Below are 22,466 nucleotides of genomic sequence, written 5' to 3' on the forward strand. Positions count from 1 at the left end.
AAAGGGAGACCCAGAATCGGAAGCAGGCTCCAGGCTCTGAGCTTTCAGCCCAGAGCCTGACGCGGGGCTCAAACTCACAAACTGCGAGATCATGACCTGAGCCGAAGTTGGACGCTTAACTGACTGAGCCACCCAGGCACCCCAGCTTTCCTCTTAAAGTAGTGCCAGTTCACAGTTTGTTACCAGTGTATGGTAAGGTAAGTACAACAAGTTGAGAGTAAGTGTTTAGAGTATTAGTTTATAAGGTAAGACATTGCTGGAACTTCCAATGTGTGATTGGTGAGGTACACTGCAGAACAGCTAATGTCCCATAAGTTGTATCTGGCCTGAACTACAAAAAGCCAGTGAAAAGCTTGCCTGGTGTGGAGGCATGGAGGCCCATGTGGTTGGAGTATAGTGAGAATGGGAGGGGCACAATGAGATGAGGTCAGAAAGGAAAGAGAAACAAAAAGCTGGATCTTAGAGAAAATCAGTAAAACTGATGAACCTCTAGCTAAACTGACCAGAAAACAGAAAAAGAAGACCTGAACATCCAGTGTCGGGAATGAGAGAGGTTCTACAGATCTTAAAGAGATAAATAAGAAATATCGGAACAACTTTTATGCCAATAAATTCAACAACCTAGATGAAGTGGAAATATTTCTTGAAAGGCCAGATATGAAATAGTAGGAACATTTACGTTTGCTTCTAATATAAAGTAATTATCACCCAGTCTTTAAAATATGAGTCTTCAAAAGAGAAAGCACTACTGTTATACATTTACTGAGTGCTGACTGTAAACAAGCTGTGTTAGAGGATACAGACATGAATAAAAGTCCCTATACAATAAATGCACATACCACCAACTACAGCATTAGTCTCTGCTTTGAAACACATGCTTTCACAGCAACATCACTGATTTAAACCTGTGATGCTTGAATCATCAGAGAACTAAAAACTAAATTTGTTGGCCCCATTACTAAATTGCTTTAGCTCAAAATACCACACTGAAGACATGACAGAATAATTTAGGCTAAGAAATTCCCTATGTAGATCTTAGATTATTTAAAGTTGGCTTTCAGTGATAATATAAAGCCTAAATAGTGCCTCAAATATTTGCCTAATAAACCAATGCAAAGCAGAACATAAAGTGAGATTAAATGTATACCAGATAAATAACTGTATTTTAACTACTACTGCATTATGAATAAATAGAAATTAAATACAAAAAAATCAAACATACCAACAAACTATAATTCCATTACTTTCAGTCTTTTAATATTTTAAACTCACCATGCCTGGTTTATGTTTTAACTCTTCTATGCTTCTCAATATTAGACATGCTTTGGATATATTACCTTGAGAGATTAAAAACATCATCATCATCACACTGAAGAAAACATATTATGAAAAAAATACAAGAAGTTTAAGTCACTTTGTAGTATCTCTAAATACTCAAGCTTTGGGATCTTGGAGATAATGTACTCTACTTATTCTTTTTACATATACATAAAGAAACGGAGTCCTAAAGAAACAATATAGTTTGCTTACACCCACAGAGTTAATGGCAGAGATGTTACCAGAAAAGAAGTATCCCAACTCCCACCTAGTCTGTTAAGTTCTATTTCTCCTTTCGTAGACTGTCACTTAAAGGAAGCTCTACCCTAAAGACTTTGAAATATGAAATACTGTAGATGGGAGCGCAATGGAAAACTTCCTATGGTGTCAAAAGACTGTTTTTTTACTCATTGCATACCTCACTAACATAACCTTTCAAAGACTTGTCACAGGAACCATGATAGGCTCTTAGTAATTTTAGTACGATAAATAATCCTTTCAAAAATAAACTGAAAACTGGAGAAGGAAAGAAAATAAGGGGAAGAGCAAGAAAAAGGAGAGGTGGGAAAAGAAAAATTAAGAGAGGAAGTTAAGGAAATGTGAGTATGGGTAACAGGAAGATCAATAATTTTTTTTTAATGTTTATTTATATTTGAAAGAGAGAGCATCTGTGCATGCCAACGTGTGCACATGAATGGGAGAAGGGCAGAGAGATAGAGAGACAAAGACAGAGAATCTCTGTGCTGTCAGGACAGTGCAGAGCCTGACACAGGGCTTGAACTCACAAACCATGAGTTCATGACCTGAGCTGAAATCAAGAGTCTCAAGAGTTGGACACTTAACCAGCTAAGCCACCCAGGCGCCCATTTGTATTTTCTCTTTTAGAGTAATCTTTATGCCCAACATGGGGCTCTGGGGCTTGAACTCACAACCCTGAGATCAAGAGTCTCATGGTCTACCAACTAAGCCAGCCAGGCACCCCAAGACCAACAATGTTTCTCAATCTTGTTTTCATTACTACACACTATGGAGCCTTTTAAGACATTTCCTCCCCCCCCCCACCCCCCCCATTGTCAATTCTCATCTTTACCCATGAAATTTTCATTTCAGCCATCATAATATCTGTAATTTTTCTGATCATCCACCAAACAACTGATCCCCACCACCTAATGCTGAGAATGCATGGTCTACACCAGAGATACAACTTTCTATGATGGAAATTTCCTAATCTACCCTGTTCAACTAGCCACATGTGGTTATGAAGCTTCTGAAATGTGTCTAGCACAAAGGAGAAACTGGCTTTTAAAATTTCGTTTAATTTTAAACTTAAAATAGTTATACTTGGATAGTGGTTACCAAATGCAGATAATACATAGCTACAGACAATCACTCAGGGTTTGTTTAGAATCATGGGCAAAAACAAAAGCAGTTTTTTGTAAGATTCAAAAACATCAGTTTTCATTAAATTGTCTTGCCTCTTCTCCCCCAAAGATATGAGTCAAAATATAAACAAAGGATAAAGGATTAAGAAATTCTGAGAACTAGAATGCAAAGTAACCCTTATTTCACATAGATACTACCAAGTGACAGAAGCACTTCTACACATGACAAACCCAGGAAATTTGCGTTAAGCATCTTTTGAAATATAGGAATCCTTTGCTTTTACTGACTTTCAAGGCGTATACTGAGAATCATTCTAAAAATTTAATAACCCAAGAAAAGGCTGTTTGAAACATCGATAATTATGATTCATCATCGCGCAAAATTTTTTAAATCACATAGCCCACAAGTACTTCAGAATCATTTTAATCATGTTTCCATTAAAATGATATTTTAACCATGATGAAATCACTATCAATACCTTGGGAAATTTTCAGTTGTGCCATGGTCAGCTTAATTTCAGCTGCATTTTCTGGATGTTGATCTGAGAATTCCTAAAATGTTTTAGTTGGAGGGAAAAAAAAAAATCACACCTAATTTATTCAACTAGCTGCACATGTTTCAATTACCACATCTACACAGAATTTTAAATCCAGTTTTAAGATAGTAAAGTTCTGGTTTTAGATCAAAATTTTAATTCCAGAAAAATTTTATTTGATACCTATTTTGTTTTAAAATTATGTCTGAAAAAAAACATCAAATTATGCTCGGAAAGTGTAATAATATCAAGTTCCAGGAAGTCATTACTAGACAAATAATAATTCAGGTTACCACATAGTTCTGTTAGTTTAAATAAGATACTCAAAACAGATGATATATCCTTACTGAGAACCCCTGCCTAGACAACTCTGCCCTTCAGGATGGTCCTAATTTTACCCAGTTCAACTTTCCAATGTAGTGTACCCTCAGGAATTTCAAACATGTAATCTAGCAGTTGGTTTAGAATGACAAAAACCAAGTCAGTATCTCTGTAATTGTTTGAGTTTTTAGACTGGGACTCATTGGAAAATACATTATTGAAAAAGATTAAGCATGTTCTGGTATTATAAACCTAAAACAAACCTTTAACTCATGCTAAATTGATCTCCAAATGAAAAGCATTCCTCAGGGTTTAGGCAAACATTAATGCAAACTTACACAAAACAAAGTGGTAGCTCAAGAATTAACTAAAGTGACACTGTGGAATTTGTCTAGTGGCATATTACCTATTAGTTTTCCCATTTTATTTACAAGTTTGCAGGCTATTATAATGAAAATAAAACAAGGATGCAACTCTCTGACACCTCATTAAAAATTCAAGTAATTCCTTTACCTGAAGCAGCTCTATTGCTTTTATGTGCTGCTTTTCCCGGCAGAGCTGGGCAGCTTGGATTAATACAGGCAGGAGATGCTCAGGACTTTGGGACTGTAAACTGGCAGATATTTTGCGGCACTGTTCTGCCTAAAAGATAGTATCCCCCCCACCCCCAAATAAGTTGGTTAATGAAATTAAACAGTAAGTGAATGACCAAAAAGAAAAGGATGGGGGTGGAAGAGGAGGGAACTCAGCTGAAAGACAATAGTAAGTGAAGAACTATCTAGGGTGAAAGAAGTGGTTTATAATATCTATTCTCAATTTTTTCTTATAGGAAAAAAATTTCCATTTACTAAATTTAAGCCATGAGTTATGAAAGTATTTAGGAAAGGACTAGTTCTGAACATTAATTTGTATGCTTAAATTCCAGAATTTTGTTAAAAAAATACAAGTATCAGTCTTTGCTTCAAAACAACAAAATGTATAGGTATTTCTTGCTAAAGTATCTAGACTCAGTTCTAAATAATAAAAATGTTATTGCCTCTCACTCCCACTGAAAACCTCTGTTACAGAAGAATATAAAATCATTATTTAGAATTAATGCATGTTAGAGTTAGAATTACATCCTTAGCATTTATAACTTAAGTAAATAGTACAAACTAAAATGAAAGATCTTAAACCTATAATCACAGTCGACATCTTTAGTGACTTCTACTTTAACTCAGATCAGAAATAAGGTAATGAGAACATTATCTCATTTACAAGTGTGAATAATGTTTTCTTCCTCTTAAAAGGCAGCTGCAGACCCTTACAAAGAATTGAGCAAATTACTTGTTTAACAAATAAAATCTATGATACATGACATTCTGAAGAACACATGACATATAAGACAAAAAATGTAAATAAGTTGTACTGATTTATATATATTTATTTATATAATATATATGTTTATTTGTATATAAATAAATTGTACTTATATAAGACAAAAAAATAAATAAATAAATTGTACTGATGCACCCCTTATGCCATACTCCAAAAGGGTTAGCCAAGGGAATTGGAGGTTTGTTACCTACCTGGTTTGTGTACATAGCAAGCAAAGCTTTGTTAAATTCTATAGCTTGCAGCTGTTTCTTGGAAAGCTTAAACTCTACTCCTTCTGCATTGGTTAATTTCACCTTCTTCTTGGAGTCAAAGACATTTTGGTCCTGACAAAAAAAAGTTCATCTGCCATTAACAGCAATCTCAGACTTTAACTCTTTTAACACTTCAAGACTTTATTACTCTTCCATTTAATACACAAGAGAGCTTGGAAGATAATACATCTACCTGGTTAGGTTGCCTAAATCTCTAAGATGCATATAAATTTGTCTTAGGTTCTTGGTTTTCTTTTGATTTATCCTTCCACTCTTAACTGCTTGTTTTGAGCTTTGTGAAGAAAAGTACATATGGACAGAACAAATCTTACATTGGAAATTAGGACTAATGACAAAGATACAAAGAAATATGCAAGCTACAAACTATGCCCTTTAGAATTTAGATAACAAACGAGGAGCGCAATTCATTTCTCTTTGCAATAGTCATTACGTAAGCAAATCATTAAAATTTAGAAATAAATTCACACCTCTTTTGAACCCATTTTTAGCAAAAAATGCTAATGTAATGTACTGTTCCCCCCCCCCCCCCCCCCCAACACACACACTTCTCACCTAGGTAGAAGCTCAAATAAGTTCAATTTCTCAAACTTCTATGTGGGACAAGCACAGTGTTACTGTTAAGAATTCTAGAATGTCACATACCTTTCTAGGATAAGGAAGACAATTAAATTACATTGCATCCTGAGAAGGCCAAACTGAGCATGTGAATGTCTACTGTGTGCACAATATTCTTTGTTAAATAATATATCTATTTGCAAATAAATGATATCCCTATGCTTTTTAAACCAGGTCTTCTATTAGTATGAAGACTAAAAGGAAGCAAAGAAGAAATCTAGAATAAATTCTACTTTTTCTGAGTGTGAAGCTCCAAACCAGTACATATCCTTTTAATTTGTTTTCTTAGTTTCCTCCCACAGGTCAAATATTTCTCCATATGTTCACTTGCTTAAACTGTAACCCTCCTGTTCAAGGGTCATCTACAAATTTGCCAACATGGAGATCTTTTCTTTCACCAATACTTCAGTTAAAAGTCAAAAAGTTTGAACAATATAATGATTAAGACTGAGTTTCATATTTCTTTTCATTACCTATAGCATCCAGCACTATTCTGAATAAAAAGTTTGTTGAGTAAAGAAAGTTTGGCATATAATTACAATGAGATTAAGATATTTAGTGTTTCACACACTCTCCTTTCCATAATCATATATCCAGGTAAAATGAATTTATCCTCACTGGCATTTCAAATAATTCATAAACACAGGCAGGTATATAATGCTAAGATTCAAATGCCACAATCTATTTTTGGAGACCTAAACTATGCTGATAGCCTGCAACATCCTATAACTACTACTGGCCCTAATGCTATTATCTCATTTTCTAGGGATTCTCTAGATTTCTACTATAGAAGGGGAGAACTACCATGAAGGACTCTGCAATCAGAGAATTGAATCTCTGGAATCTGAATCCAAGTTCCACCTTTAACACAGGCTGTGTGACCTTACACAAACTGTTTTAACTCCTTTCAGCCTTAGATTATATTCCTATAAATCAGAGATAAGTACTGCCACCTAGAAACCTAACTGTGAAGATGAAATAAATGACACTTGAAAATTCACACAGCTGATCAAAAGGAATCAAATGTTACTTATTTTCTGCTGACTTGAATTTCAAATCTGAACTTGAAATGTTCTTCCATTAAAACAGTGTTCTAAATGGTAGTTACTTTTACTAACACAGTACTGTTTAGACCTGTTTATATACACACTTGTAATATTTTACATGTACTATTGGGAGTGGGTAGAGAGAAAACCTGTCCATGTTTCCCCTCCCCCCAAATAAAAACCACGAGAAAGAAAAAAATTATTTATATAGAAAACTTGTATTCAGACTCACTAGATAAAAATGTCACATAAAACATGCATGTTAAGCTTTCAGTTTAAGTCTAAACAATGGGCACCTGGGTGGCTCAGTTAGTTGAGCGTCTGACTTCAGCTCAGGTCATGATTTTGCAGCTCGTGGGTTTGAGTCCCACATTGGGCTCTCTGCTATCAGCAGAAAGCCCACTTTCGATCCTCTTGTGTTCCCCTCTCTGTCCCTCCCCCACTCTCTCTTGCACGTTCTCTCTCGAAAAGAAATAAAAACATAAAAAAAGTCCAATTTATTTTTCAATACATAGATTCTCTACATTATTATAAACTGGTAAAAGGCCAAGATTTTAAAGTCCAGAGTCTGTAACTACAAAAAAGTTTTATTATCTGAATATGGCTTGCAGAATCATCATCATTATGAAAGTTAAATAACACTCTCCATTGTAATTTTGCTACAACTGTACTGTGTCATGGAAGAAGAACAGTTATCCTAGGACAAAGCTGAGGTAGTATGTTTTCAATGTAAAATATAAGTATAAGAAAGCCATGGATAGCCCATACCTTGTTAATAGTAATGATATTATTTGCAATCACAGCCAGCAATCCCACATCTGTCGGCCTGTGAACAATAAACAACAGTCAAAAAGGAACAAACATTTACAAAGAAACTTCATCCTCTATAAAAGGCATTTCATTTCAATAATTTACTTACTTTAGTTTTATTATCTGATTGTAAAGTTGCAACGCCTCCTCTGTACGACCCTGAAGCTGCAGAATATAGGCCATCTGCCCATGAATGATGGCCAGTTCTGCCTGTGGGTCTTCCTCAGTCCCATCCTAAGTAGAAAAAGAAACTTTTTTCCCCTGTAAATTCTCCAAATTGATCTTCATAATTACCAAGTGTTCCAAACATTCAAAAGATACATGATCTCAAAGACAACATGTAATTTTCAGAAAATTTCCCTTACTGTCAGTTTTGTTAAAATTTAGGAATCTGATAAAGGGGATTCCTAGAGTAAACTGCTGTGTCAACAGGTATGAGCTAGAAAACAATAAAAGATTGGTGAAAAAGCTAACAGCTATAAGGACTCTGTAATGAAACTACTTCACAGCTGTCTTTAAGGTACTGCACTTAAACAAAACTGAAAATCGTTGACTACTGGATTATTTGCGGTTCATTAAAGAAATATGCATGGAATTCCTATAAAAGGACCCATATTCAAAGACCTGAGCCTTATATCTAAGACAATGAATTTATATTAATATGAATTTAAAATAAAATGTATAAGGTATATAAAAATTGTTATTGTAATTTCTCAGCCTGAGACTCCATCAAATAACTGATCAAGAGGGTTTCTATTCTATTTATATGAAATAAATTACCCATTTCAACAAGTTAATAAACACTACAACGAAGCCTCCTATAAATTCATATTAGTCAGAAGTGTAAAATCTGGGTTTAACAATGGAATACTTACAGAATCTTCTGATAATGAACGGCGGCAAAGATCTATAGGAAAAAAATGGTTTTAAAATTAACATTGCAGGGTAACTCCCATTCCTTTCACCATTCCAAAGGACAAAAATTAAATTCTTAGGAAGAAGATTTCAAGATGATTTTAATAATAAGCAAACTTGAACTTTATTATTAGCATCAACTATGTTACATAAATATTATCAGTTTTCGTTATTCTAGCTCTCTGGCATTTTTCTTTCATTTGTAATCTCTAGGTTAAAAAAAAAATTTTAGCCTGGGTGCCTCAATCGGTTAAGTGTCCAACTCTTGATTTCAGCTCAAGTCATGATCTCACGGTTGTGGAACAAGGCCCCAGGTTGGGCTCTGCACTGACAGCATGGGGCCTGCCTGGAATTCTCTCTCTCCCTCTCTCTGTCCCTCCCCTGTGCACACGTGTGCTTTCTTTCTCTCAAAATAAACATTAAAAAAAAAAAAACAATAAAAAAATTTTAAGGGAATTAAAAAATATAAATGTAACAAATGTTGACTGCAAAAAACCAATGACAAAAAAGTATTAAAACAATTACAATAATTTCACCTCCAAAAGAACCACTATTCGCATTTCAATTACTATTTTCTAAATGCAAATGCACAGCTACTGTTAAAATGAAACAGATACATTCTATATACTATTTTGAGACCCCCTTCCTCATCTAATTATATGTAGATATCTTCAGATTATAATAAATATAGATCTACATTACCATGCAATCATTTAAAATAATAATAATCTATTTTGTGGTTATGGTAAAACTTAGCCAAACCTCTTATAGGACAGAAACTCATCATGCCTTAAATTTCTTTCTTATGACTACTCCTTCAATTAGCATTCATAAAAATACATATATGAACTTATCTATTTTCTTAAAATAAATTTCATTTATCTAATTATTTGCTTTTAATTAATTTAATTATTCTCTTAAAATGAAATCCTTGGATCAAAGGGTAAGCAAATTTTAAAATCTGCTACATATCACCAAATTGCCCACTGCAAAGTTGGCCCTACTTTATACTCAAATCTTCCATGTATAAGAATATCCTTTTCCCATACTGCTGTCAATACTAGGTATAATCAAGAAATTATAATTCTCAAACATATACCTCGTTTCACCATTTTTTCCTCTACACCATTTACTGCAGTCCCTATATCACGTTTATAGCTTCCAGGGAAATATGTATTCAGAAGAAAAGTTTACATGTTCCAGGAGTTGAAACCAGACATAAGTTCTCTAATAGGCTATTTTTCTTTTTTTCTTAATTAAAAGCTTGTTCAGAGCATGTAAATGCTATACATGGAAACATGTTAAACGGAGTTAAGATGTGCTTGAATAGTGTCACCAATATACATGCTGTGTATGCACATGAATGCACGTACCCACACAGTCACACTAAATTATCATTATACTTGAGTACCAGTTTAATTCATTCAAAAACCTCCTCAAAATTAAGGTTTGGTGTGGATGAAAATGGACAAGTACTCTGGCTTAGGGATTAGACAGAAATAAGGGAGAGATATGTTAAAATGCCAAGAGAAAAGCTAGATGAACTGTTTTTTTTTTTTTTATGTTTATTTATTGTTGAGACAGACAGAGTATGAGCAGGGGAGGAGGGGCAGAGAGAGACGGAGACACAGAATTCGAAGCAGGCTCCAGGATCTGAACTGTCAGCAAAGAGCCCAACCTGGGGTTCAAACTCACAGACTGTGAAATCATGAGCCAAAGTTGGACACTTAACCAACTGAGCCACCTAGGTGCCCCATAAAGCTAGATGAACTTTGAAAAACTCCCACTATATCAGTATTTCCATTTACAAACTTCACAAAAGTCGAGTACAATTTTTGGAAATAACTATCTTAATAATAGTTTTTTATTACAATTACACATAAATTTAATAAATTTCCAACCTTCAGCTTTTTGTAGGATTTTCATTGCCTGGCTCAGATGGCCTTGTCCTATCAGTGCACATGCAGCATTGTAGCATAGTTCATGTGTGCCTTCTTGGAGACCCAAGTTCTCCTGCCGTGGAGCAAAATAAAAGTCAAACACTAGATAGGATTATTATTTCATAGTTGTGTGGGTACACGGGGATACTCACTGGAACCACTTTTTCCCAATTGCTTTGTGCTGCAACAACTGCTGAAAGGTTTGTTTTTCTCTCCTCATCATAATCATCTTGGGAGTTTCGGACAAGATCTCTATACACTGCTAAGCATTCATCATAGCGTTCTAACCGGTATAGCTAGGGAGACAAATAGCAAGTAAAAAATCAGAGAGGAAGACAAATACAGTATTAAATCTCAAACATCGTACAAATCCTTTTTGGAATCACTAAGTAGCAAACCTAATTTAGCATGTTATGGGCAATCAACAGTTTCCTTTATAACTTTTCAATTAGTTCTGTGTGCTACTAATACTTGCAAAGTTACTCGGCAATGAATCTCTACTATACTGCAGATTTGTAGGCATGATCCAAAAAGAAAAGTCATCGTATTTACCTCCTTCCTGAGGCTGGGTAAGTGCCTAAGTGGGCTGTAAAAGAAAACCTTTCCAAGGAAATCATCCTGCTACCTAGATCTGACTTACAATGAAAACATTTTCCCACCCATGAGTATTAAGCTCCAATAAATAAGAACAAAATTAGATGTTAACAAAAGGACTTAATACTTCCTAGGAGTTCACTTTATTTGATCTTCATTTTCTCTTTCCCAAAAATGAGCTAGTAAAGGGGCAATATATCAAGTACACAGAACATAATTCCTGCTTATTTCATTCAAGTTGTTCTCGAAGGGCAAGAAGAACTGCCACTCTGGGTAAATTAAATCAACCATGTCTGACAGAAATTGGTGCCCTTCATCAATCTCAAAATGCTGGAATTTACCCTAAATTTGCCCAGCTTACCTTAAAAGTTCTTTCTAAACCTACAATCCATGAACTTGCCCAAATCTTTCTCCAACCTATATGTATTGTTAAACTCCTACTATCTCTTGGGACAATACATTTAATACAACGTTATTTGCCCTTAATAACACTTTAAAAATCTTTAAGAGGATTTTGTTAAATCTAATAAAACATTTCTGTCCTCTCATCCTTAATAGCCCTATTTTTACATTAGGCTTAAACAGGTCTCAAAACCCTTTCAGAATAAGATATTTTAGGGATTTCATAAACTAGCTGAATTCATCCAGATTCTTATCCATCATAATTTATTTTAAACATATCCCCCTGGCCTTCACCTTTCCAACTAAAAAATTATAATTTGATAGGATAGTTTTAAATTTTTTTTAATTTTCTAATTACCATGAAGAAGCCATTTATTCATAGAACAGTATATATGCAAAGGTTTGTGTGAAGATCAAGAGGGACTATACTGAAACCTCAAGAATTGGTTTGGTGGTGAGTTTTCAGGATGGGCTGGGGTTCCTCATCCCTGCTCCTTGCTACAGGTATAATCATATTCACTCAGGATGAATGTTAACAGGTATTTTAAAGCAGTAATTACCACTTGTCCATAAAGCTCCTTTAGTTTGTCTGTCTGCTGATTGGCACTTTCTATGGTCTTCAAGGCATTCTCAATTCTGTTCAGCCTGTACTCACAATATGCCTTCTCAAAGGAAAGAGAATTACTGAAAAAGAAAAAAAAAAAACCAGTACCTGGTCATTAGTTAACACTGCAGAGCATCCACCATATGCCAGACACTGCTGTAAGCACCTGATCTATATTAAGTCATTTAATACCATTAACAATGGATGAGAAAATTGACAACATTTAGTGACACGTCTGAAAAACAGTTCACAAATGGCAGAAAATACTACATCCATGTCCCTTGCCTCTCTTGCTTTCATGGATATTCTTATTAGAATTATTGGCCTTTTGAAACAAACAGTTAAGAATGAAATAATGCTTGCAGTTCATGAGTTTGAGCCCCACGTCAGGCTCACTACTGTCAGCCTGTCAGCGCAGACAGAGCCTGCTTCAGATCTTCTGTCCCCCTCTCTGTTCCTCCCCTGGTCGCGCTCTCCCAAAAAATAAATAAACATTTAAAAAAAGAGAGAATGAAATAATGAATCAGCTAAGTAACTAATTACTTTAGACAAAAAGACAATCTGAACACTATTTTAAATGGGTTATTATAGTAGTCTCTTAAATCTATTAATCAAATAGTAAATCCTATAAAGCTGCTTTAAATTTTTTCAAGAAGCAAATGAATAGCAAAGAAAAGGTAACTAAAATCTTAAAAGAACATAGTGCTTATAACCAAACAAATGGTAAAACACACAACAACAAAAATACTACTTAACTACATTGACTTAACTCAGCTACACTAATATGACAACCTGAAACTCATTCTGGAGTTTTAACCATAACCCATGAGGAAGAGTATTTATGAAGCAAATGACAATATCCTTTATTTACTTGCCTAAAAAACAGTATTTGAAAATTTCCCTACCTCACAAAATGGCCAAAACTCAAAAAGATATTGAGTTTTAGTATAAACATGTTTACTAGAAAGCAGAGTCCCCTTTATTTCCTCTTATATATATATATTTTTTTTTTTAATTTTTTTTTTCAACGTTTATTTATTTTTGGGACAGAGAGAGACAGAGCATGAATGGGCGAGGGGCAGAGAGAGGGAGAGACACAGAATCAGAAACAGGCTCCAGGCTCCGAGCCATCAGCCCAGAGCCCGATGCGGGGCTCGAACTCACGGACCGCGAGATCGTGACCTGGCTGAAGTCGGACGCTTAACCAACTGCGCCACCCAGGGGCCCCTCCTCTTATATTTTTAATTAAGTTTTAAAATTAGTTTTCCATCCATCTACATGTATATAGTTAAAGAAAAAACAAACAAACCCAAAACCCAGAAAGGTATATATACACTAAGAGGTTTTATTCCAGGGCTATTCATATCTATCCTGTTCCCCTTTACCTCCTAGAAGTGATTACTTTAATTCACTGTTCTCCATCTAGTGTTTGTTTTTGTAAACTCAGGAAAATACACCTATAAATTCTTATATTCTCCTTTTCTTATATGAAAAGAAGTACACTAACTATACAGTTGACCTCTGAACAACACAGGTTGAACTGTATGAGTCTACTTATATGTGGATTTTTAAAAATAAATAGTACAGTACTTTAAGTGTGTTTTCTTATGACTTTCTTAATATCATTTTCTTTCCTCTAACTTCCTTTACTGTACAAATATAGTATATAATACATATAACCTAAAAGTATGTGTTAATCGACTGTTTATGTCATCTGTTAGGCTTCCAGTCAATAATAAGCTATCAGTAACATTTTCGAGGAGTCTAAAGTAATACTCAAATTTTTGACTACATGGAGGGTTCGTGCCTGCATTGTTCAAGGGTACACTGTACACCGTTTTTAAATTTATAAACCAATATTTCATCAAAGAGTAAATATGCTGGGGACACCTGGGTAGCTCAGTCAGTTGAGCATCTAACTTTGGCTCAGGGCATGACCTCACAGTTCGTGAGTTCAAGCCCTGCATTGGGCTTGCTGCAGTCAGCTCAGAGCTCGCTTCATATCTTTTATCCCTCCCCTGCTCATAATCTCTCTTGAAAATGAATAAACATCAAAAAAAAAAAAAAAAGGTAAATATGCTGCAAACTTTATTTCAATACACATTTCTTCTGGGGCTTAGGCATAACTATAAAGAAAATCAACTTGCAGTAACAATTTAGAATATAAGTTCACAGTTCATGAAATGAGAAATGAAAAAGATTAACAAAAATAACAACAAATGTTATACATTTTAAAGACTGCTAAAGAGCTCTAAAACTGAATGATCTTGGCCTAAAATCATACTCACCTAAACCATTCTCAAAGGAGGTAGGCACAGAGGTCAGGCTAAGACTGCCATGCTATCCTAAAGACCTCTACTTATACATCCTTACCCTAGAGGTTCTAGTTCTACCCATTCTGCCTTTTTTTTTTTTTTAATTTTTTTATTTAAAAAAATTTTTTTTTGATGTTTATTTTTTTTTTTTTAATTTTTTTTAACGTTTATTTATTTTTGGGACAGAGGGAGACAGAGCATGAACGGGGGAGGGGCAGAGAGAGAGGGAGACACAGAATCGGAAACAGGCTCCAGGCTCTGAGCCATCAGCCCAGAGCCCGATGCGGGGCTTGAACTCACGGACCGCGAGATCATGACCTGAGCTGAAGTCGGATGCCCAACCGACTGAGCCACCCAGGCGCCCCTGTTTATTCATTTTTTTGAGAGACAGAGAGTACGAGCAGGGGAGGGGCAGAGAGAGGAGACACAGAGTCCGAAGCAGGCTCCAGGCTCTGAGCTGTCAGCACAGAGCCTGATGCGGGGCCTGAACTCACAAACCATGAGATTATGACCTGAGCCGAAGTCAGCCGCTTAACTGACTGAGCCACCCAGGCGCCCCTGCCTTTTATTTTTTTTTTAATTAAACTTCTAAGTTGTTCTCCTTATGTCCTCCAAGAAATCATTACATTTATGCCCCATATCCCTCAGCAGGTTACTTGCTTCTTAGTGGTTCGAAGAAAAAGGCTCCCTAGGGCACATGGGCAGCTCAGTCAGTTAAGCATCAGACTTTGACTCAGGTTATGACCTCAGGGTTCGTAAGTTCAAGCCCTGCATGGGGCTCTGCGCTGTCAGTGGAGAGGCTGCTTGGGATTCTTGCTCTCTCTGCCCATCCCACTCACATTCTCTCTCTCAAAATAAATAAACAAGACTTAAGAAAAAATACTTCCTAAGGCAGAAAAGAACAAAGATACTATTGCTCCTTCCAGTTTCAGAAATACTACTAGCAAACAGGGAAAAAAAAAAAAAAAAAGGAAAGAAAGAAAAGGTCAAAAATCACTGAATAGAGAAGAAAAACCATGGAAATGGTTAGAGTTACAGTAAACATATTTCTAATAACTGCACAAACAACTAACTGAATCACTTACTTGGCTAACACTTTAGTGTGAGTGTTGATGACATTCAAGGCTTCCTTGAAACTTCCATTTTGAATAAGGCATACCACTTTACAGTGTAGAGCAGTTACATCATCCTTGTTGATCTGCAGTACTAAGAAAAATTTTAGGAAAATAGTTTTAAAATCCATTCCCTTTTTACATTTTTACTAGATTTTCCCACCCACTGCCTCAAAAAGCTACATTTCCAATTTTACTGCAGCAACAATTAGTTGAAACATTAAAAAAAATGACTGATCATTTTTAACTTAAGAAGTGGCAATAAGGGGAGCACCTGGGTGGCTCAGTTAAGCGTGTAACTCTTGACTTTGGCTCAAGTCTACACCTCACGGTTTGGGAGTTCCAGCCCTGCACTGGGTTCTGTGCTGACAGCGCAGAGCCTGCTTGGAGCTGTGTCTCCCTCTCTCTCTGCCCTTTATCTCTCAAAAATAAATAAAAATAAAAAATATTTTAAAAAGAAGTGGCAATAAGGACAGTTATAATTTAGTAAGATTTTCAAGGAGACAGATTCCCAAGATGCATGTAGCAAAAAAAAAAAGAACTAAGAAGCTATTTTCTCTGGCTTTTCCATCTTAGGACACATGCTACATCTTACATATTTCATTAGTTCACAGAGAAAGTAAAAAAGTTCGTGCAGAATTTGGCAGCAAATGACTTAGGCTTGAGTACAAGCTTGTCATTAATGTCTCGAGCTCTTGGGCAAATCATTTCACTGATAAATATCAGTTTTCTGATCTGCAAAATGAGTATGAAAGTTTACCCATTTATGAAATTATTAAGAAGATAAAATGAGAATATTTTAGAAAAATCTATAAGCTGTGAAGAACACAAATGCAAGCTATTTTGCTAGCAATATTTCCAAAAACCATTCAAAATTTCCCTATTCATCTAAGACGACCAACCAAAAGGGGACAAGGAAGGACTTAGGGGCAAAGTTTCAAAGCTAAACAGCTGCTCAGTGTCAAAATGATCAGGATCACTCTCCTTGCCCCTGGGCAACAACAGGAACCTAATTCTGTGTAAAAATTAAAGAAAATTTTTACCAATTAAGAAAATATATATTGATAAATACACTGATAAACTTGATGATTAAATAATTCCTGCAAAATACTTACTATACTGCCACTGAATAGTATGGGTTGCAGGCCTAGCCAAAGGCTAACGTTAATTCAAAACAAGTTTAGTAATCAAAATAACTCTAATTAATAGCCAGTTTCCTTAATGTCTGATCACCAGAAGTGCACTGGGGGCACAATCACTTCTTTTCACATTAACAATAGGATATTACAAATTATTTACACAATCTTGTATGCTACTGACATAATTTGTATGTTATTACTGCTTTAAACAGCCAAACCATGTGCTGGCAATCACTTTCCAAATCTCCCAAATATAGGTTGCATCTTCAGTAAAGAATTTAGCATGACAGCATTACAAAGCCTGGCCATATTATAGTTACATAGTAAAGGATAAATGAATATAATACCTAAACCTCTCATGCAAGGCAACTGACTCGAAATTATCCGTTACAGGGCAAAAAAAAAAAAAAAAAAACGAGGCCAAACTTTTCTTCCGACGTTATTTCAAATGTTGGTGCTTTTACACACACATTTTCTGATATGATGACACTGGAGAGAGAGTCTATCGATGGGGGTGAGAGGCCTAACATCCGTATCAGTCCTTTTCCATCTCCCCTGAGTCTGTACAGCGCCCACCTTGCCAGCACTAGCTTCTAAACTACGTGTCCCTTACAGGTTCCTCCCTCCGCTGCGGTCCAAGAAAACAAGCTCCCTAAGCAATACTGTCTTGATCACTCCGCTAAAAGGAAAGAGAAAAGGTGGCGATGTGGGCTATTTGCGAATTAAGGAGTAAAAACGCTAAGAGTCAAATAAGAAAACGGTTGGGAAGCAGCGCATGGAGCTGCGGTCCCTTTAAATTCCACCCTCACTTCCCGCGATGGGTAAAGAGGGAAGTACACGTGGCTCTCAGCAACCCAGAACCAAGGGCTGGTCACTGAGGGGCTGCGACCCAAGCCCGCCCAGTGTTCCGGCTCTTGCAACGGGCGGCGGGGTCTCCCCTTCCCGCGTCTAATTGGAGGGGGTCGTGCGCGCCGGAAGGAGGCCGCGTCCTCCCTCCGGCCTGAGCTCGCCCCGGCGACCGCCCCGACACTTACTCTTGTTGACGGTCTTAAGAGCGCGCGTGAAGTCACCATTCTGGCCATAACGGTTCACTTCACTCCAGAGGGCAGGCACCGAAACCCCCCCGCCGCCGCCGCTCGCCATCTTGAACGAGACACGGAGCTGGGCGGGCCGACCTCTACCCCGGAAGAGGATCTCTGAGGTGGACAAGCGGAGGAGGAAGCTGGTAGTTGCTTAGCGTTTCGGAGTCGGAAGCGCACTCGTCCGTGAGTCAGCATCGGAGGCCGAGATCTTATAGGAATTTGCCTGGATACAGTCGATGCACCTTACTTGAAACCGGTCTGAAGGAACTAGGGTCGGACCACGGAAGTGGGTTCAGAACGGGTTCACCAAACAGTTTTGGTTCAAAGCAGTCCGCGGTTCCGGGGCTACCGCTGCCGGCGAAGCAGCACCCTGGTCCCACGAGGCGGAGCTGAGTGACGGCCTACGGAAGATAAATAAAAGGTCTGTAGGGTGGTAATATACTAGAAACCATAGGAAGTCTTTTGAAGGAGAGGGGGAGAGAGACGGTTCTCTTTGCTGCTGGATAATATTTCATAAAGGAATTGTACTTGAAAAGGATCTTGAAAGATTAGGAAAACCTGGGGTTGGGTCTGGGTAGAGGTCTGGCAGAGAAGCGAAGGCACAAAAGAAAAAAAAAACTTCCAAGTACGAAGCACGTTTGATGAAAACCTCTTGGCTGCCCTTTGGGCTCCAGTTCAGGAACAGTCGGCAATAAGGCCAAAGGATAATGTGTTTTGGGGTGAGAATGCCTAGATTGAGTTCCTGGCTCTGCGACTCACTATAGATGCCTGTGAACAAGTTATCTATGAGTCCCAGTTTTCCTGACTGTAAGATAAGGAAAACATTATTCTAGGGATAAAAGATACTTCATGCACCTCAAGTAATACATAGATATAGACAGGTTTAGAGTTTTTGTAAGAACTTAAATACCAGGATGTGTTTGAATGTCAGAACAGAGTACCTATTGAGTACTCTTGAGAATGACAGGACAGTGTATTGAACACCGCTGCAGACTCAAGTGTTGTCAAAATCCTACTAACTCCTGCCACTTCACGTCTCTTCTCTTTCTCGTCATCCTGTTTTCATCTTTCAGTATTTCTGTATCCTGGTTCCAGGTTAAAAAAAGTTACTTCTTTGGGGCGCCTGGGGGACCCAATTGGTAAAACGTGGGACTTTGGCTCAGGTTCTGATCTCACAGTCCCTGAGTTCAAGCCCTGCATTGGGCTCTCTGGGATCTGCTTGGAATTCTGCATCTCCTCTTCGCTCTGCCCCTCCCCTGCTTACACTCTGTCTCTTTCAAAAATAAATTAACATTAAAAAAAAAAAAGGGGCTCTTGGGTGGCTCAGTTGGCTAGGCATCCGACTTTGGCTCAGGGCATGATCTTGTGGTTCATGAGTTCAAGCCCCACTTTGGCTCTGTGCTGACAGCTCGGAGCCTGGAGCCTACACCAGATATATTCTCTCTCTCTCTCTCTCTCTCTCTCTCTCTCTCTCTCTCTCTCTCTCTCTCTGCCCCTCCCCTGCTCATGCTCTATCTCCCAAAAATAAATACTAAAAAAAAAATTAAGGGCCTCCTGGGTGGCTCAGTCGGTTAAGCGTCTGACTTTGCTCAGGTCATGATCTCGCATTCGTGGATTCCACACATTGGACTCTGTGCTGACAACTCAGAGCCTGGAGTCTGCTTTGGATGCTGTATCTCGCTCGCTCTCCCTGCCCCCTCCCCCGCTCATGCTCTTTCAGAAAATAAATGTTAAAAAAAATTAAAAAAAAAAAATTTTTTTTAAAGTTACTTCTTTGACCTTGCAGACTAGGCAACATTCCTCATTACTAATGTAGCTCTTTGCTTCTGAACACTCATCATCTAAGGCCTATCTCTTTATATAGACTGTCATTTCCATGAGGCCAGGGGCCCTATTTACCCTTATTCACTGAAGTATCCTTAGGCTCTAGCACACTGCCTGGCACATAGTTGGTACTCAACTTTTTTAACTGAATTGAGTTTTTGCTTATGTTAACCCCTAATCTGAGTTCCTTCAGGGCAGAAAGTATGTCTAGCTCATGGTTGTGTCCATTGGTATTTGGCACATTTCATGTCTGGTCAATATAGCACAATGTAAAAGCAGCACTATTGGTTTAGTGAACTAGTTCAGGAGGATATAGTCTTTGTAAATTAGTAAAAATCATGGAAAGAGTTGTGGACTTTCAGTGACTGTGGAACCACAACAGATTTTAAGCTAATTATGCCTAGATTTCATGGGGTTAGGCGAGTTTCAGATGACATTTGATATGCCCAAGATTTTGTGTCAACTTTTCTGAGAAAAGGTTTTGTAGCTCTCATCAGAGTCTCCAAAGGTGTTTTTTATACAACAGCCCCACCCACCAAAGGTTAAGAACCTTTGGTGCCTTAGGGGTGATTCTCTAACTTCTTAGAACATTGACTTTGCAAAAGGATTCACAATTTTGGTTTCTGCATCAGTGTGATCTCATATACTATGTAGCTTCCAGAAATTCCTCAGAATTCTATGAATTCCTAGGTTTCTGTTTCTTTTGTAATTTTAATGGGGTTTCATGGCAAACAGGATATAAATATATGGATTTTGTCTGCCATTTTTGAGACAAGTCTTCCAAACCAGAGTGATGTTTTAAAGCATTTATGTGATGCCATTCTCCTACCCTCAGGATGAAATCCAAAAGCCTGTCATGTAAGGAAGGTCCTTTATAATACAGCTTGCTACCTACCCAACCTACATAGGTCTTCTGTTACTCCCTAGTCCCCTTGCATGTTACACTCCTCTAACATTTGGTTACGTGTAGTTCCAGGTTGCCATACCTATGAGAATTTGCACATTTATCCATTTCAAATACTACTGAATGCTTCATATGTGCTGGTATTTGGCATTCTGCTACTAGTTGGCTAGGTATACAATTAACAACAAAAAGACAATTCAGTGTACTCATGGAACGTATTTTCTAATTGGGAGAGATATATACAATGTCCAGTGGTAATCAATTTAATGAAGAAAGTTAAGAGGGATTAAGAATAGTGTGGGGCCGGGGCGCCTGGGTGGCGTAGTCGGTTAAGCGTCCGACTTCAGCCAGGTCACGATCTTGCGCTCCGTGAGTTCGAGCCCCGCGTCAGGCTCTGGGCTGATGGCTCAGAGCCTGGAGCCTGCTTCCGATTCTGTGTCTCCCTCTCTCTCTGCCCCTCCCCCGTTCATGCTCTGTCTCTCTCTGTCCCAAAAATAAATAAACGTTGAAAAAAAAAATTTAAAAAAAAAAAAAAAAAAAAAAAAAAAGAATAGTGTGGGGAGTTAAGAATCCTTCCTAGGAGTACTTCCTTTTCACTCACAACATATACTTGTTCTTTAAATCCCCTCCTCTTTTGTGTGCTCAGAATCTCTGCTCCTTTCCTCCAGGTTAAGATGATGTAGTGCTTTGAAATTGTCCTTGGAAGACCCCAAGATTGAGGGCAGAAAATGGATCTTGTTCATTGTTGCATCTCCAGGATCTTGCACATAATCAGTACTCAAAACCTTATTTTTGCACTAATGGATTTAGCCATTTGTGATTCCTGAGCAACTTCCATATACAGTATCTTGTCATTTTATCCACTCTGTGAAGTAGGCAGAAAAGATTTTAGCCTGACTTTACAAATGAGAAGTGAAGCTCAAAGTGATGTGCCCAAGAAAATCCTTTTGTTTCCATTCTATTTTCACTGTACCACAATGCTAGATGAACAACTCCATGCCAAGTAATTTGAGGTTGTGGTGAGTTAAATGCAAAAAAAGTGCCATTAAAACATTTTCACCGGCTTCCCAAGAACTGCTGGGCTGAAGATGGACTGTGGATAAGCCACATTATTATGCTAATTCCCTGCCCTTTCCCCTATTTTTAGAAATGAAATCAGCTGAACAGAATATTAAATTCAAGGTAATTAAAAAATAAATTCAAGGTAATTTTCATGGTGAATTTGTTTCACTCATCTACAATATGCCAAAGGAATGTTACATATTCATGTGTCAGGATATACTTTACATATGTTGACTCATTTAATTCTGTTAACAGTATGAGGGAGGTAGTATTAGTCTCATTTTACATTTGAAGCAGTTGAGGCGTTAACATTTAATTTACTGAAGGTCACATCATCCCTCACCTGGATAATAGTCCCTTAACTTGCTTATCCACACACTAGCCAGAGAACTTTAAAAACATGTTAAATGTCATGTTATGCCCCTGCTCAAACCTTCCAGTGTTTTTTCCTTTCACACTTCAATGTGGCCTGCAGGCCCCAAGTGATCTAGCCTTTGCTTACAATCATCTTCCATTCTTACCTTTGCTCACCAGAGCTCCAGCAACAGTGGCATGTGTTTGCAGGTGGTCAAAAAGGCCAAGCTGTTTTACTTCCTGTTTAGTAAGTGATTTTCCCCACCTTTTTGCATGACTTGCTTTTGTACATCATTGCTCTGTTCTACTCAGAAGAGCCTTCCTCTTATTCCCAGCACTGTCCTATCACCTTGGTTAGTCTTCATATGCACTTATACTTTCCTAAGGCTACCTGATAGATCTTTCATGGTTTGTAGTCCCATAAGATTTTTGTGACAGTGGGGGTCTTGTTTCTATTTACTGCTGCTTTCCTAGGGCTTAGAATTAAACCAGGCAAAACATGTATTTCATGAATAGATGAATTAATAAAGCTTCACACAAGAA

The 22,466-nt window shown here is 37.4% G+C and overlaps 1 protein-coding gene across 1 annotated transcript in view; it reads right to left on the bottom strand.

The window, feature by feature from the left end:
* The window catches only part of SRP72 (signal recognition particle 72), a 29,757-nt gene extending 11,882 nt beyond the window's left edge, over positions 1–17,875 (bottom strand). Inside the window, exons 1-12 of the mRNA XM_030313813.2 lie at positions 17,732–17,875; positions 15,532–15,652; positions 12,088–12,211; positions 10,684–10,827; positions 10,493–10,604; positions 8,552–8,583; positions 7,786–7,910; positions 7,635–7,692; positions 5,125–5,256; positions 4,070–4,198; positions 3,179–3,251; positions 1,273–1,337 (exon numbers count right to left, since the gene is read on the bottom strand). Coding sequence (XP_030169673.1) covers positions 1,273–1,337; positions 3,179–3,251; positions 4,070–4,198; positions 5,125–5,256; positions 7,635–7,692; positions 7,786–7,910; positions 8,552–8,583; positions 10,493–10,604; positions 10,684–10,827; positions 12,088–12,211; positions 15,532–15,652; positions 17,732–17,840 — 1,224 coding nt within the window. The 5' untranslated portion in view covers positions 17,841–17,875. The remainder of the gene's footprint in view (positions 1–1,272; positions 1,338–3,178; positions 3,252–4,069; positions 4,199–5,124; positions 5,257–7,634; positions 7,693–7,785; positions 7,911–8,551; positions 8,584–10,492; positions 10,605–10,683; positions 10,828–12,087; positions 12,212–15,531; positions 15,653–17,731) is intronic.
* Between the last annotated feature and the right edge of the window lie 4,591 nt (positions 17,876–22,466).

The sequence above is a fragment of the Lynx canadensis genome, chromosome B1 (genome assembly GCF_007474595.2).
Source record: "Lynx canadensis isolate LIC74 chromosome B1, mLynCan4.pri.v2, whole genome shotgun sequence".
Lineage (NCBI taxonomy): Eukaryota > Metazoa > Chordata > Mammalia > Carnivora > Felidae > Lynx > Lynx canadensis.